The sequence below is a fragment of the Pipra filicauda genome, unplaced genomic scaffold (assembly GCF_003945595.2).
Source record: "Pipra filicauda isolate LSUMZ 115617 unplaced genomic scaffold, ASM394559v2 scaffold392_size659746_pilon, whole genome shotgun sequence".
Classification (NCBI taxonomy): Eukaryota; Metazoa; Chordata; class Aves; order Passeriformes; family Pipridae; genus Pipra; species Pipra filicauda.
In genome coordinates, this window is record NW_024104523.1 from 258,243 (window position 1) to 275,516 (window position 17,274).

Here is a 17,274-nt window from a genome sequence, read left to right on the forward strand (position 1 = left end):
AGGACTGAGGATGCTGGTTTGGGATCCAGCTCTGGCTGTGTTAGTTCCAAGCAGTCAGCTCCATCTGCTGGCTGCTCTGTCCTTGACCGCTGTGGAAACATGGAAAGCTCCATTAGGGACAGCCCCACGTTTAGCCAGTCTTCTCCCAGCCCTCACATTCTGCAGTTGAAGCCATAGTCACAGGGCTGACCCAAATCATTTAAATGATGCACGTTTCCAAAAAGGGAACATTACGTTGAAAATATTTTATTAAATAATGTTACAAACAGGACAATACATATCAGATTAAATCAGAGATTTTTAATTTATAATCATAACTTAAACATAATTTAAGAAAGACTTTCTAGACATACAAATCTCAGGCTCCCATTTTATTTGCAAATAGTATGCAGGCACGAAATCCATACAAACACCTCCAATTTATTTTAAAATTACTTGGGCCAAGATCAATGGCCACAGACCTACTCAAGAACAAGTATTTTACATTACAGTTAACAGCACAGAAACATCCTCAGTAAAAGTTAAAAATTAAATACATATGTATATACATGTATTACAGTGCATAATCCCACAGGGATGAGATAATTTCAGATCTACCTGCTGCCTTCAGAAACCAGAGTACCTTGTATAAGCACTATGGTTCCTAGTGCTATTATTAGAAAAACCAAAAAAACCAAACCAGTGGGTTTAAAGTCTCTAAGTTTTTTGGGATATGCAGCAGAAACCCAAATAATTGCCAATATCTGCACAGGTACATTTATTGACTGGGACATCCTCTTAAACTGACTTCCAAAAACCAGGATCAATGGTTTCAAAGCCATTCAATGAATACTTTTTCATACTGATTATTCTGTTTCTGCCAGCATAACCCATATGACTCCAGAGAAGACACCTCCAGCAGTGTAGTAAGTGATGTGAAATAATGCATGTCTTCACCTCGGTACCTTTGAGTGGAGCAGAGGAGGAACCAGCCTCCTCTTTAGGCAGCAGCACACTCTTTGCTCACCATCTGGACAGGACATGGCAAGCTCACAGTTATCATAACTACATGACTGAATGTAGACAGTATTTTGCCAGAAGGCCAGAGTTTTACTCTCTGCTTGTCTTCAGTGGAAATACCCGACAGCTTGAGCTCAAAATTTCTGAGCAAATACACAAGGTCTTTTGTATTGCAAGAGGTAAAAACATCTGGACAGCTGCTGATTTGCATGCAGCTTCATTTTCCAGAAATCTGAGACAAAGGTGGCTTCCATTCCTGCAGAGAGAATAAAATTCCTCCATAAATCAGAAAATTGGCATAGATTTGTATTTGCTCTCATTTCAGAGGAATTTTGTATGCAGCAGGTAGCAAAACTGCACAGAAATGTTACTAATACTATATGCAGCTGGACAGAACCCCAAGCACAATCATCCTTAAGGAGCTGAATAACTATTTCTAATGCAATAAATCCATCAGTCTTGTTAGGAATTTCCATGCAATGCCAAGATGCATATTAGGTACCCCAAAGCACATATTGCTGTTTCAGCAATGGTATAGCAATTAGCAGCTCTGATTGCTTGTGTGATAAAAAGGAAGAGAATTTGGGAGTGCAGCCTTCTCATGCACTTACCTGAAACACCTGAGCTAGACATTCTGGCCAGCACTTTGGAAAATACCTTCAGTGGCTGTTTCATGCTGGTTACTGTAAAATACAGAATGAAAAGTACTTTAATGACAACAGATTTATATCAAATGGATTTTAGCAAAGGGATGGCACTGTTTTTCATGTAGCTTTTTGAGACACAACTTACCTGAAGGGAATAAATTTCTTTGCTGCAAGAAGAATAAGAAAAGGTATTAGATTTCAAGACAAAAGCCCCCTCATGCAAACATTTTCTTCTATTAAAAAACTCTGAAGATCTCAAAAAATGTCATTATCTATCAATAAATCTCACAGGCAGTTATTAATGTGTCATTAGCCCCATCTCAAATTCTCATTCACTTTCCCTGGAAGCAGTTACCAATAAATAAAGTGCTGCTTTTTTCATCTAATTCTTGTTTTCTACACATTTGTTTTTTACTATTTTTTCACTTTTTCAGATGTTCATCCAAAAGCCAGGCATGGCACGTGTGGGTCTTTGAAAACAAATTTGGAACTTGTCAAAGTACGGGAATTAACACTTTTTCAAAAAGCAAGGTACAGGGCTTTGGAGTTTTTGGTTTTTTGATTCCTTTTTCTCCACTGAAAACTTTACAGGAAGGTAAATAAAAAACAGTGGCCCCGGATCAACTGCTCACCTTTTCTCCGGAAGCGTTTTGCAAGCCAAAGGAGGAATGATGCCGTGGACAGCAGGGAGGCAGATGTGGCTGCTATGCCCACAGAGACGTAGCTGACTAGCTCAGGAGCTGAAAGGATGAAATGGTTTCAGTGAGATCAAGAGGCCTGTGTGGTTTTTGAAGCCCTCTCTACTACTTCTTCCCTTTTCTTGTGCTCTTCAAGAGGAATCAGAATTGCAGCTTGTAACCCTTAAGTTTTCTCTTGACGAGACAGGACATACCCTGTACACAAGGTAAAAAGCTGCATACTAAAAATTAACCCACCCATTTGCAAAGCAATGGCAAGGCAACAAGCTCCTACAACAGGGTCTCTTTAACCTCCAGCTTCACATGGCAATTTGTGCTCATTTTATTTTTCATGTTTCAGTTCATATTTTAACTCCCTGTGTGCCATCTTCCTCTTTGACCAGTACTGTTGAGATAATGAAATTATTCAAGGATCTAAATTCTGCTCAAGCAAATGTAAGTGGAGTTGAGGTTTTAGGACCTCAGGCATTTCAGGCAGGCTCAGGGTGTTCTCACTGAGGACAGTGACAGAGCTCTTACTTCCTTGAATGAGAAGGCAAGGCTGAGCCTCCTGTCCTTTGAACCTGCAGCCTGACAGAAAAGCTCTGCGAGGTCTTTTGGCTGAGGAGTTCATCCAAGAAACTATCACACTAAATTAAAAAACCTATAAACTTTTCCACAGAAAAACAGATGACTGCAGAGTTTCCCACAAGGTTCCGTTTCTCTAGAAAAGCCTTTGTCTTTATTCATATGAAAAAAGCTCAACATGAGAAATATTTTAATGAAAAAGCAAACAAAACAACCTGAAATCAGGTTGCAGCTTTTGGGTTTTGGATAAGAAATCAACATTTTTCATCAAGATCTTTTAGTATTTTTCTCCTTCTCTATTTTCTTCAATTCATGGACTTCACTAGATGTTCTAGCTCACTGGTTGGTATTACCACCACCACCCCTCCCCACCTCATCTAACTAGAAACCCAGTGCCACCTCTCTGTGATTAGTCACGGGTAAAATACCTTCACATGTGGGTAGGCTGGCACTCCAGGCTCCTGAGTGACTGCACTCCAGAATATGAGAGCCATTGAGATTCCATCCCTCAAGACAGCTGAAGTGGCAGGAGGTGTTGTATGTGAACATCCCAGCACCATGTGAGCAATCCATAGAGCCTTTCTCAGGAGAGCTCAGTGGTTCACACTGTACAACTGAAACACAGAAAGAAATGGTTAAGAGTCATTAAAGAATTTCCTGCCTTTGGCACTACTGTTTGCATTGGCAGATGTACACTTTATTTCCAAATTCTTTTGACTTTGGCATGGGAGCAGCTCACAGAACTGTGAGCAGGCATTTCTAAGGCAGGGCAACTCACAGCTGAAAACATGGGAGCATAATTTAGTCTGGAGCCAGGACCCCAAAGGAATATGGATTTCAATGTGTTCCCCAGTGACCAGCAAACTGCCATTTGCCAACCCAGTAAGCCTCACCTTTGCATTTTGGCACTGGCTCTGACCACTGTCCCTGTGCCGTGCACTCAGTGCTGGATGGGCCATCCACAACGTAGCCCTCATTGCAGTGGAACTCACAGCGTGAGCCATAGGTGAGATCTGCAGGATCACAGGTCACAGACCCTTCTTCTGGCCAGCTTACAGCCTCACACCTCACAGCTGCAACACAAGGAGATAACAGAAATCAGCACAGAGGCCTCAGGAAAACCACATGCCAAAGCTGACAGCCCTGAGTGCTCAGGTGAGCAGGGGTAGGGAAAGGTACCTGCACAGGATGGCTGCTGCCTGTCCCAGGCCCCAGAAGACCCACACTGTAGTGTGGCTGGTCCTGTCAGGGTAAAGCCTTCCTCACAGGTGAACTCGCAGATGGTACCCCAGGTGAGCTCCAGAGAGGGATGGGAGCAGTTCACAGCACCATGGGCAGGCATTTCCAAGGCAGGACAGGTCATAGCTGAAGAGAACAAGAGACAGCACAGAGCTTAGTTTGGAGTAGGTCAAGATAAACACTCTCCTGTGAGCTGACAAAAGAACATGCCCTGCTTGAAGCTGTCCCCCACAGAGCCACAGCACCTCCCTTCAGACCTAGTGGTGTCTCAGAAACAGTGATTTCAGCATCTTACACAGTGCAGCCAGAGCCCCCAGACATGTACACCAGCTATCCTGGGAATGGCTCCAGATTATACTCCACAGTGGACTGCATAAATGGACACTGGCTCCCACTTGGGGTTTAGGGAATAAAGAGCTCCTGTCAGAACACTCCACTCCAAAAGCCTGTTATTCTATGTATTGGGGACACCGTCCCCAAGTGTTGTTTGTCTCCCTGCACTGCTGTTTCCTCATTAATACAAGAGGTGAAGTGACCTCGCCTTGAGATCTGCTTATGAAAAGTGCTCTACTGCATTGAATGAGGAGGTCTCTTCAGATTCCTTGATCTACTCTAAGCCTTATTTGATGGTTTCCAACCCAGTAAGTCTCACCTTTGCATCTTGGCACTGGCTCTGACCACTGCCCCTGTGCCGTGCACTCAGTGCTGGATGGGCCATCCACAACGTAGCCCTCATTGCAGTGGAACTCACAGCGTGAGCCATAGGTGAGATCTGCAGGATCACAGGTCACAGACCCTTCTTCTGGCCAGCTTACAGCCTCACACCTCACAGCTGTAACACAAGGAGATCAACAGAAATCAGCACAGAGGCCTCAGGAAAACCACATGCCAAAGCTGACAGCCCTGAGTGCTCAGGTGAGCAGGGGTAGGGAAAGGTACCTGCACAGGATGGCTGCTGCCTGTCCCAGGCCCCAGAAGACCCACACTGCAGTGTGGCTGGTCCTGTCAGGGTAAAGCCTTCCTCACAGGTGAACTCGCAGATGGTACCCCAGGTGAGCTCCAGAGAGGGATGGGAGCAGTTCACAGCACCGTGGGCAGGCATCTCCAAGGCAGGACAGGTCACAGCTGAAGAGTACAAGAGACAGCACAGAGCTTAGCTTGTAACAAATCAAATTTTTTTATTTTCTGAAACTTATCAACATACCCACTAAACGGGAGCAGCTTTAGAAAGGAGATTTACTATGCTGCCATTTCAGAAAACAGACAGGAGGGGCAATATCTCAAAATGGAAAACTGAATCTTAAGGCAAGACTGTAAATTCATTCACAGCTCATAACAGCAACTTGATTTTGATTCCTGTTGGGTGATGTTTGATGCTTTTATTTGCTTCAAACTGTAGCTTATTCTAAGCCAAGAACCTCAAAAAATAATTCCTACAGTCAGGTGTAACTAGCCTGTTATGAGCAGTCTCACAGGTTGGTCATTTCCACTCCCTGTTCCCACCCAAGAGGTGGAAAAATCTTTCCCTACAAGCAGGGAAAGATGTTTTTGGCCAGGGCCAAAACATTCATCCTGCCCATTTCATCCCTTCAGGAACAGAGACCCGTGTAGTGAAACAAAACAGCACCCACACCATGTAATTAGTTCCAAAGGAATTGGCAAGAGTTCAATTTTTATGTACTGGCAGAGAAACAAGTTTACAGAGCTGTGTATAATGCAGAAAGCTCACCTTTGCATGCTGCAAGGGGGGCAGACCAGACCCCAGAGGAGGTGCAGTGTACAGATTCCAGTGCAGTCAGTTCATAGCCTTCCTCACACTGAACTGTGCAGGATGAGTTGTAGCTGAAGTTCCCCAATGGATGGTTGCACTCGAGGCTCCCGTGCTCAGGTTTCCTCAGTGGATCACAACTCTCAACTTCAGAGAAGCACAAGAAGGTACACAGTCAGGGGCATGAGCAGCTAAACCAACAAGCTAAAATGAACACCAGCCAGCATGGGCTGGTCAAAAAGCAGGATGAAATAATCTTACCAAACTCGCATTCAGGGCCATAGAACCCAGGGTTACAATGGCAGGTGTGACTGTTAATAGTCTCTATACATTCTCCACGGCCACTGCAGAGAGATGGGTTGCAAGAAGCTGAAAAAAATAATACAGCAAATTATAAAGGAATCAACGATGGCCACTAAGGAAACGTGGCTAGCAATTTGTTTATCTTTCTGACACTAACCAAGCCCTTTGTATAGCAAAACAAAATCATAGGGTTTGGTACTTAAGATTATCCTGTAATTTCACGGAAAGGATTCTGAAATCCACACTTTTGACAGACTAGTTCACAGTGAAAGGATTCTACTGGCTGGAAACTCCCAAGACCACTTGTTCTCAGGTAGATATTAGCAATATTTAAAATGCAAAAGGAACAATAAATCTAAGTCTTAGAACAAGGACAACCTCTACCCTGAAAGCAAGCATAAGTGTACAAGTGCTTACAGGGTCAGGTAGCTAATATGTAAGACTAAACAACTCATCCCACCCATCATCTCACCTCCACAGGGACACACTAGAATGACCTTAATCACTCCATACCTGTGTAGCACAAGGCGACCTTCTTTTTCTCACACTGTTCATCATTCCATTTGCCATCATCCTTCCCTCTTTTGATGTAGATTTCCACACAGTCCTCGTTGTTCCCTTTGCCATTTGGCTCACCTGAAGCCCAGTTTCTCGCTTCTTCTGTCAGTTCTTTGTTAGTTCCAACCCAGGTCCACACATCATTAATTTTTCTGATTCCAATCCAGTAGTAACCCGGATTATAGGGTAAGAAGTTATTGAGATAGTTGATTTCCTCCTTATTCTGAATGGCAACCATGTTAGTATACCTCTTTTTGCACCACTCCTCTGCTTCCCTGTAGGTCATGTTTCTGTCTGAATAATGGTATGTCCAACCATTCACCCCCTGCAGCACTGTAAGTCCTAGAATGAAAAGATGTCCAAAAGTTGGTGTCTGACTTTTCCCCTCCTCTCTCTCTAGAAAAGGATAAATAAAGCTCTATAAATATTGCAACCTTGTCAATATCTGAAACTGCATAAAAATCAATGGCAATTATTTTATAAATAATCAACTGGCAAGTTTCAAACCAGGCTTGTCAGATCCAAGTACAGGGACTTCAGCCTGTGAAACTATGTCTGGCCACAGAAAGCTTTGGGACTTCACAGCAGGCTAGAGGAGCCAAGTATGGATTTGACAGGCAAGCAGGGAAACGTGCCATTGCAGCTAGAGGTGCTTCTGTGTGAACCCAGGCTCAGGTTAGTTAGGGCAGGTTCAAAAGTTCTTTTAATGCTGAGCTCAAACAGAACAGTCACATTAATATTACCATCCAAATACTTTTCTACATGGAGCAATACACACTTACCATAAGTAAGAAGAGATAGGAACCACAAGCAAACCATGTTTGAGTGTTTTCTCTTCTTTATCTTTTAAAGCAGATGGCTCTGAGAGACCAAAGAAACACATTTGTAAAGAACAGACACTGACCTGTTACAATTCAATATAAAATACTGCCTATGCAATTTTTTTCTACATGCTTTGAAACAATTATTCTAAAAACTTAAATAAACTTTCAATTTTTTTTGGAAATTATTCATTTTAAAACAGTTCTTCGTATCAAGATATCTTTTAAAAGTGAACAGCTTTAAAGAACACAGAATTGCAGCTGTCCAGCTCTCTTTTAGCTGAGCAGTTAAACAGAACAGCACAGAGCATTTCTACTCACAGGTCGCAGCTGCAGAGTCCCCGTGGCAGAAGTTCCTCTGCAATATTTCTCAGTGGCTCCTTTCCGTGGCTAAGTTGATGAACTCGGACTTGAAGATCAAGTTCAGCTCCAAGTGCCTCGACTCTGTAATCCCCTGCCTTTTATTCCCTCAACTAGCCACTCCTGCACGAGACAGGAAAGACGTTTGGAAAAAAATATCTTGGAAAATCCCAGGATCTGGCCCTCCCCTCACATTAAAACGGATGTCTTTTCTCCTGACAAATCAACCCTCCAGGAAAGACACACTGTGCTGACAAGCTGCCAAGTGCCACACTTTACATGCTCTTACTGACAGAAACACACAATTCCAGGATATCAAGGAGGAGGAAGACAGTTCGAGTTGGCTGCATGAATAAGCAGATTCCAGTCTTTCACCTGGCACAGTGTTTTGCACCAAGGAGGTGCCAGTTCTTCAGGTATCTCAGTAGGAAAGGCACCAATGCTCAAAGCTGGTTAACTAAGTTTGAGTAAAAGATGAACTGCAGCACTGGACAAGCCCTTCCCTGTGGACAGCACGGTGTGCAGAGCTCTCATCTGTGGGAAGGTTTGCCAGTCCCAGGATTGCTAATTCTCTTCTACAGTCCTGCTCACAACACAGGTTCATCAGTCACTTGTAGCAGTCAAGCTTGGAATATGGATTTCACTTGGACTATATGCTCCAATATCCTGATCTCAATAGAGTTACAATTCCTGAACAGGTGCACATAATATTTCAGGTGGACAAGACAATACACTGAATTCATGCACATTTATTGTCTATACACTGATTAATTACACTACTGCATAAAGCTTCACCATTATGGATGAGGTTTAATGAGGCTCAACACGCAAAGGACTCAACAAGGGTTGTCAGCTATAGGAGGGCACAGGGTAGCACCCACTTCATATCTGTAAAGCATAGTTATAGTTTATACAGTGCATGTTGGAGCTCTTATTTTGGAGCCTCAGTCTTGTCTTACAAAAAAACCAACAGTGACTCCTGGATTCCAAGCTAACATCTCAATTGGGACCAATTCCCAATTTTTTCACAAAAAAAAATTTGTCACCTAGCCACATCTTAATAGATCTCTGCCCATCAAAGGAATCCACCTCAAAAAAGAGCATAGAATAAAGAGTATATTCTAAAACAGCCTCAGTTATTAACAAAATATGGAATTTGCAAAAAAAAAGATCTAGAAAGCAAGTCAAAGTCAGTTACTGAAGCGTGTGAGGATTAAAACCACCATACTGCATATTTGTAGGGAGAGGAACACTTCCTAGCAGGTGTGAACCAGCAAAGCTAGAAACACAAACTGACCATCAGGAAACTCTGGAAAGCTGAGGTTAGCTCTTGGCTGGCCTGGGCCAGCTTTGCTTAGAAGAACCAGACTTCCAGAGGTTTCCAGGCAGCATCAGGTCAGGACTGCTACATCTTTAGCCTCTGCTGTAAATTGGGAATGAAAACACTCCCAGTTTGCCAACCCTTCTCTATTAGGAAGGTTTACCACCTGAAGAAAACAGGAGCTGGTGCTTTTAAAGCACCTGTACAGTACCTTGTGCAGCAGGGCATAATTTCCCAGGGGTTCTGTAAACATTACTGTAACACAGACTAATGTTAATGAGTCTTGATAGGGCATGCTTTTTTTATTTTCTAAAACATTGATCAGCTGTTATAATTATAGATATTATAAAAAAAAAAATTACAGGCAACTCCAGAACAGTTTTTACCCTCTCAGGAGCCAGAAAACCCTACTTTTTTTTTTCCTGGATATTCCCTTTTCCAAATCATTTAATGAGCTTCCTACTGGTAAGTGCTCATCCTTGTCATGGCAGAAGCTCTGAAGCCAAGCGGGAAAACTTTAGCAGAATTGCTTTGTCAATGGAATCTCCGGAGGAAGGAAGAGAATATTTCAGAATTTACAATAGTCTTCCTTCACGTGGGCTGTCTGAGACCTCCTGTCTGCAGCAGATAAAGAACCCTCCCCAAAAAATAACAAAACACCAAAGCCTAAAAGCAATACGCTTGTAAAAATTCCAGACTAAAAAAAGACTGACTCTTTTTGTTGGCAGTATTCCCTTATACACTGAGAGGGGGCTCTTTTTGGTTTTTCCCAGGGAATTCTGCCATTCACTGATTACATTTTTATTTCCTTGTAATATCATGGAAGATGAACGCATGCAAAATTTTCAAAGGGGAAAACAAAAAAAGCCTGAAAAGCATTTTCCAAAACACAACAGAAGTTAGAACCTCTTTATGAAGTCAAAAGCACTTAAAATTTCAACCCCATTGCTCAGGAAGACTGGGATTCCTCCAAGCTAAAGTTCATATTGGAAATATGGCCTAAGTTATATACGTATTTCAGGAAAAATACCTGTGATGCAGTTACTTAGGTTGAGCTGTAGATAATCAAGCTAGCAATGCCATGCAGCCTGCCCCTTAGCTGGTTTCCATGTTACTGGTTTGTTCTCTTCCCACAGTTATTTCACATTCATGCTTTTTTCCTCTTTTGCCACTTGATTTGGGAACATAAGAGCCTCCTTTCTGGTGCTGTACAGAACTGGGAAGTTGTCCACTCTCCTCTTACACTACATGGGCACAGACATAGTTCCTTAAAATTAATACAATTCCTCTCTGCCAGAAAAACAGGAGACTCTAAACTTTAGGCAAATTTTTAGAAATGCTGAACACTTATTTTTCTTATACACTCCGGGCTTTCATTCCCACAAGTGAAAGCCCAGCTTTTTACAAGTGAATGGGAATACTCCAGATCACCTCTTTTCCCTTACAAACAGAGGTGCCTAACAGGGATTATCTAATAGCAACTGATTTTCTAGTTGGAGGGTTTCCTTAGCAGGCCACTATGAGATAGAGAAGGTAAGAAAAGGCTATGTAAACATATTAGGAGTAAAAACAACAAACCCCAGTGGGGTCTGCTATTTAAAGGACAGCAATGGACAGAGGATATGTCAAATGGCATTTCTTTTATACAGAGAAAAGTTGATAGATACTCACTGCAAAAGTGTTATGCACCAGGAAAAGAGAACAGGTCAGAGTAGGAAAGACTGGAGTGAAGACTCTTTATATTAGTTACAGGCAATCAAGCTACTGTTTAAGGATCCAAACCCCAGTAATTACCTTTGGGAGTATGGGAAAAGGTGTCAGAGGGCTGGCAAAAAGCAAATATTGCCTTTCTGTGTCTAGGAAAGGAAGATCAAGGTAATTAGAAGCCGGGCCTTCCACGTGAGCTCCTACAAAAATACCAGAATAACACTGAAAAAATGTTAAAGAAAACAATTGAAAAATCAGCAGGCAGCTGCTAAGCTGTTCAGAACAGCTGACACTGATAGAATTGATCTCTTCCTGGCAGATCAATCAAGTTTGTGGTCTAGGTTGAGTCAGGAACAAAGAAACAATAGTGGACTATGGTTTGCTATAATTAAGACTTTTAATAATGTCCCATGAGACATTCTTATGAGGAAACAAGTGCAACAATGCTTAGCTGAAATCACCATAAAATGAGCATATAAGAGATGGAATCACTACTCAAAGGGCAGTTTTTCAAAGATCACTCTCTGTCCAAGAGAACTATTTTATTCTCACCCCACTGTACAAAAGGGTGATGGAGGAAAGAAATCTCTACCACCTTCTAAACCCTAAAAGTTATTCCAGAGTACTTAGGAGGCATGTGATCAACAATGTTTTATGTCCAGCTGGTGCATAACAAGTAGCGGTGGCTTGATTTGTAGTGACAAAGTTTCAAAGGAAAATTTTCCAAAGAAACCATGAAATGCTAAAACAGGAGTTTTGTAGAGTCTACCTTTCTGTTGGAAATTTCAAGTCTTGGTTTGAAAAACATTTTTCAGTATCTTTATCAGTAGCTTACGGAAATTCAATGCAATGCAAATTATTTTGCATTATCTAAAGTTCTCTGTTGAACTTGCAGAAATCACAAATCCAAGACAAATACAGTGGGATCTCAGATAAGCAGAATATATAGACATCTATTTGTACGTATAAAAAAAGGCAAAGATTCATTTTCCACGTCTTTAGAAAAGACTTTTTCTTTACCTGCACGGTAAGATTACATCTGCATTTACATATTTGTAAGTCTTCCTTTTTTAAAATGTTAATGATTCTGTTATGTCAACAGACAAAAAAATAGAGCATTAAGTACCTCTGAGTAATCCAGTTCCATCTCTCTCCTAGAAGGTGTATTCCTCATTCCTAAATTAAAACACTTGATCACTACTTATGTCAAAATGTTTTGTATAACAGACATTTATTCCATGGCCAAGAGCTGTAGAGCCACTTGAAATTTTGAAGTAATGGAAAAGTGTCCAGCTTCACCCACTGTGACGCTCACTAGAAGAGGAAAAATAAGAGCTTTAGCCAGCCTTGAGGGGAAAAGGAGTTCTGGTGCCAGTAGAGAAGGTGTTTCCTGTTTGGAGAGGAGCTTTAAACGCTAATTCTTCAAAAATTCAGAGACAAAAGGTTTGAGGCACAAGTTTTCCCCGAGGTCTAGATGGGAAGCAAAGATAATTTCCAAACACATACTCATCCCTTCTTAGCCTCTGTGTCTCATTAAGTGTGAATAAGGTAGGCAGTGCAACTGCTACCAAGGCGCTGGAATTTTGCAAGGCTGCCTCAGACAGTCTCCACTCTGTCTGGAGTGGAACCCCAGGAGCCAGAAAATCTTATCTCTCCTTCTTATTTCGGGAACTCTGCTGTGACTCATAGTGCTCAATTTCCCCCAAACAGGCAAAAATACCCACTGAAGAATCCACCCTGAGGCCAGGGATCACTTGCACTGGGCCAGCTGGGATTCAGAGCACTGAAACATCAAAGAAAGCAAAGGAGCAGAGGAAACAAGGACCCACACCTTGAGTTAAGATAAAAGCAGGGCAGGCCTTAACATCACACATTGACAGTCCATGGGTGCAGGTGGAACTGATCCCATGCAGAACTTGATTATTTCTAATTCCAGTGTTGGAAATCATGGCAGAGAAGGTCTTGGAGCCTTGCCACCCTTCATGCACACAGGGAAGAATGACTATGTAACACATGCATTGACCCAGCACTGCTGATTTTACTGCCCAGCTCTGTCCCACAGCCCCGCACTCTCGGCAGGTGAGATGTCCCAGAAGTGGCACTGATGGGAATGCTGGCCCTGAGAAACAGAACAATTACAGCTTTTGGCAAGTGAGAGGAGTGAGGGCAAGTTTCAGGATTAGGAGATTAAGTAGGTGGTTGGTACTGTAAAAACAGTCATCATGAGATATGTTTTTTGTTTTGCAGATCCTTTGCATATCTTCTGCCTAGCTCTGTTCCCAGAAAACACTGCTTTGACTCAGAGAGTATGTGAACTATGGGCAGCACTGGAGTTCTGACATGACCTTCCATTCTCCATTTGCAGTATTATGAGGGAGAGACTACAAAAAAAGGATGAAGAGGCAGTAGCTTCCCTTCTCTACTAATACTCCTCACCATTTGTTTACAAATTCCAAGCTTCAGATCTGTTCTCTTCTGTGATTAAGTCAGTTCCAGGAACATCATTTTTACACATCAGTGGACACAGAATTTAACATGTTTGACTCCGTAACCAAATCAGTGTTCAATAACATACTTTAAAAATCATAAAATACAGCATCTTATACTTTCAATATTATGATTTCTCAAATTTCTCCATAAGTTTTCAGCCCAAATTGCCCATCTCAAGAGCTGTGCTGCTCTAGAAAGGAACGTCTACTAAGCAAGCTTCAGTCAAGGACAGTCAGAGATGTTAGTCCTTAATTTTTTCACTGGGAAACAAGCAGTAAACAAACTCCCCAAATGCTATCTGCAGCAAATCACAAACCAGAGAGCCTCATTTTTTTGAAGGACCTAGAAGTTTTTGGATCATGTATCTGAAAAGTGTTTGGGTGATACTGACCTCGGTATTTCAAGCCAAGCCCCAGAGATTATCATCACTGTCTGATGCCATCTATAAAACCAGGCAGCAGAAAGGTCCATCACCAAAACTACTGGAATTCTGTGGAGTGAGGTCTTATCACTTGGTATCTGAAATCTTCAAGGCAGAAGACCAAAGTACAAGGAACAACTGCACAGGACTGAGAAGTAAAACCCCACTCAACAACAGCTGGCAAAGGAACATGGTTCACACTACTCCTGATTTTTCTCAGTCAGACCACGAGAGAACAGAAGCTCTTGAATTAAATGCTCTTTCTTTTAGCCACTCCACCACAAGTTTGCCACAACCATGAATTATTCAAAGAAAGAAATTTATTTCTGTCAGCTGGATATGTAATTACTTTTTAGGGCAGGCATGTTTAACACAAGGTTATTAGTGGAGAGTACTTCAATTGCTGCATTATAGGAGTTATTTCAAGAACAAAGGAATCATCACTAACACTGAAAGCATTGGTATTAAATTGCTTAATATTATCATTTCCCAGAGAAAAAAAAAAACATGGCACCACAAGGCTTTTTAAAGTTCCAGTTAACTGGTGTCAAGATAATTAGGACTTTCCTTATTTCCTGGGGCACGAAAACAATACTTTAACTTTCCCAGTGAGCATTTTGCTCTTATAACACTTTTAGATTTCTTGACTCATCAGGAAGAATGAGTGTCACCTCCCCTGAGACTGCTGCACTTCCACATTTGAGCCTAAAAAGCAAACCACAAAGTCAATTTTCTCAGATGCTGAACATGTATCCCACCCCACAGACCCCATTAATAACCCTTCACCCTAAGGGTTGTCAAGCACTGGAACAGGCTGCCCAGGGAACTGGTGCAGTCACCATCCCTGGAGATATTTAGGTGCTTAGGGACATGGTTTAGTGGTGGACCTGGCAGTGTTAAGTTTATGGTTGGATTCTGATCCTAAGAGTTTTTTCCAAACTAAATGATTGATTCTATATTTATCCTTCCTGGTATAAATTAGTTGGGTTTTTTTCCCCCTTTCATTTATCAATAGGCATTTACTTATCTTTTGTAGCAACACATAATCACGAGCAATAGCAGAGCCTGATTATTTAGATGACAGAAGTAATAATAAAATAAGATAACTTTTATAATAGGCATTGGATCAGCAGGAAGGGAAGGAATTGCCATTTATCATTTATAAAATAATTCTGGGCCTGCATGCAACATTCTTATTTAAAGCAGTTAGGAGTTCAGTTTATTTGTACTTCTAAGCAACAAATAAATACAAATAAAATACAGAGGGGAAGCTGCCTTACTGCCAAAATAAAATGAAAGATCCAGATTTATGCTTACTTAAAGATAAGGAAATTAGCAGTGCAGTTGCTCTGTACCTTCTAGAGTCAAAGACAGACAAAGGTTTATCTGAAGGTTAAGTCAAAGGACAAAAGTTCAGTTTATGTCCAGAATTCCGCAGGTAAGCCTTCATACCGTTACATTCATTCTGATTTTTTCCCTAGGAAATGCAGTCCCAACACCATGACAAAGGAAGGACATGGTTTCTCTCCAGGCTGAGTACCTCCAGCCCTAAACCCACCATTCAAAATAGCCTCATATCTCTAATCCATGAGTGCAAATGCATGAGTTTACCTGGAAGAAAAGCAGCTGCAAGGCCCCTCTATTCAGGATGTCACATATCCCACACAAGTGAACTCTGATCAATTAAACAACTCATTCACACTGTTTGTCTCTGCAGACCACAGGGTAACAGCTGGGACTCAGGAATCATCACCTGCACACCACTTCCATCATGCCCCCAACATATGGTGCCAGGCACGGACACGGAGAGCAGGGAAGGACAACCAAAGGACAGCAGAGCCCTGGAAACAAACCTAGCGGGCTGGTTTCACTGAACCAGGGGATTCAAGGCAGGAGCACTCATTCAGTACTTCAAAGACTAACAATCCTGTGACAGGCAGGTGATATTTATGGTTATTCAGAAGGAGAACCAGGAGAATGACACCCCCTGGTAGCCAACTCTAGGTTTTCCAAAGGGTGGAGATATTCCAAGAAGTGCCCTCTAGAGAAATGCCTTTCCAGGTGTCCATTAGAAATTAGTGTTTAAACCTAGGGAAGAGGGAGCAGCTAGGAAGGCTCAGAAAGGATGCAACAGGCTCAGAAAAGTAAATGAGTTTTCTGTATAAAAAGGGATAAAGTCGGTACAAAAAACCCAAATGGATACAAACCATCTGTGAGTAAATACAGACCAAAAATTAGAGGGTGTTTTGTTTCTAACCAGTAGAGCAATGAGGTTATAAAACTGCCTTCTGTGAGGAGCAGAACAAAAGACTTGGTTTTCATCAGACCTTGTTCAGGTTCTGAGAGGGATCACAGGAGAACATTATTCATCAAAGCAAGGTATGAAAGGCCCAGAAGAGGCCCTTTATACTCCAGCATGCCAGAGGTTGCCTTGGATTCCTAACCTTCAGTGCACAAACCAAGCCTCTGGCTCCTGGACTGGCTATATACATACACAGATCCCAAAGATGTTAATGCTAAGACAGATAATGTTATTATCCTGAATTTGTTCCAGCTTCTTCACTAATCTGAGGAGCTGCTAATCAACAGCTGTTGAAGAAAAATCTTTATTCAAATCCTATTAAATTGTGTGAGCCAAGCAGCAAAGCAGACCTGTGGTGTTTTGATGTCCATGATAATTACAGCTTACAACAGTGTGTTTCATTTGCACCAGTGTATTAGGCATTCTTCTGCTCAACTCCAGGCTGTACTCCCACTCTGGGATTAAAAAAAATTTGCAAAGTACAGCTGAACATTGGCCCTCATTTTATTTTCCCCACCGTGTGTTACATGTGATGGAAATCCCCTACTTCAAACTTCTTTCCTTAATATTTTCCTGTGATACAACCGGGAGCCAAATATATCCCTACACCTTGTGCTCTGCTGTCAAGGAGCTTAATAAAGGGAAAAATTTATACAGCAGGAGTGCAATGTGATTGCTTCCCTTTTCCTGACTCTGGGAACCTGGATTGGTCTAATGGCTTTAGAGAATCCCGTGTTAAACTTCACCGCAGCACAACAATGTTCCTTTTCTAGTCACTTGCCATTCAGAGGTTAACTATCAAAATAAATATCAGGATGTTTTGACACTAAGATACTCCTATTTGCCTATTCTCAAATGAAATGCTACATTTGATCTTGAACTGCAATCCATTTTGTTTCTTTTAAGATGCCCTACAAGTTCACTAGTGTAGCCTGGGCACTGAAAGCAAACAAGAAATAGCAGATCTGAGACCCACACAGTAAACTGATCCTGGATTTTGGCAGGATAAGCCTATCAGATCTGAACTCTGTTTCTGCAGCCAGATGACTCCTGTGACCTGAACTTGCTCAATT

General features: G+C 41.9%; 1 protein-coding gene across 3 annotated transcripts; it reads right to left on the reverse strand.

The window, feature by feature from the left end:
* Positions 1–5: 5 nt before the first annotated feature.
* On the reverse strand, positions 6–8,013 carry SELE (selectin E). Of its 3 annotated transcripts, none has more exons than XM_027715652.2 (14): positions 7,922–8,013; positions 7,562–7,640; positions 6,735–7,121; positions 6,180–6,287; positions 5,880–6,065; positions 5,090–5,275; positions 4,803–4,982; positions 4,091–4,276; positions 3,805–3,984; positions 3,340–3,525; positions 2,279–2,386; positions 1,792–1,813; positions 1,611–1,682; positions 6–89 (listed from the first exon to the last, which is right to left on the reverse strand). In XM_027715652.2, exons 2-13 carry the CDS (start codon positions 7,596–7,598, stop codon positions 1,625–1,627), a joined length of 1,824 nt encoding a protein of 607 aa, XP_027571453.1. In that variant the 5' UTR covers positions 7,599–7,640; positions 7,922–8,013; the 3' UTR covers positions 6–89; positions 1,611–1,624. The 3 variants fall into 3 exon arrangements, with proteins under 3 accessions (XP_027571453.1, XP_039241026.1, XP_027571445.1); XM_027715644.2 differs by lacking the exon at positions 6–89 and adding an exon at positions 231–1,255; XM_039385092.1 differs by lacking the exons at positions 4,803–4,982; positions 5,090–5,275.
* Between the last annotated feature and the right edge of the window lie 9,261 nt (positions 8,014–17,274).

Bases quoted from the DNA above. Each gene is read 5' to 3' on its own strand.
- SELE (XM_027715652.2), bottom strand. From the start codon at position 7,598: ATGGTTTGCTTGTGGTTCCTATCTCTTCTTACTTATG. The intron at 5,276-5,879 runs GTGAGCTTTCTG...TGTACTCTTCAG, and splicing joins CCCCCTTGCAGCATGCAAAG to CTGTGACCTGTCCTGCCTTG. The intron at 2,387-3,339 runs GTATTTTACCCG...TCATCCTTTCAG, and splicing joins CAGCCTACCCACATGTGAAG to CTCCTGAGCTAGTCAGCTAC.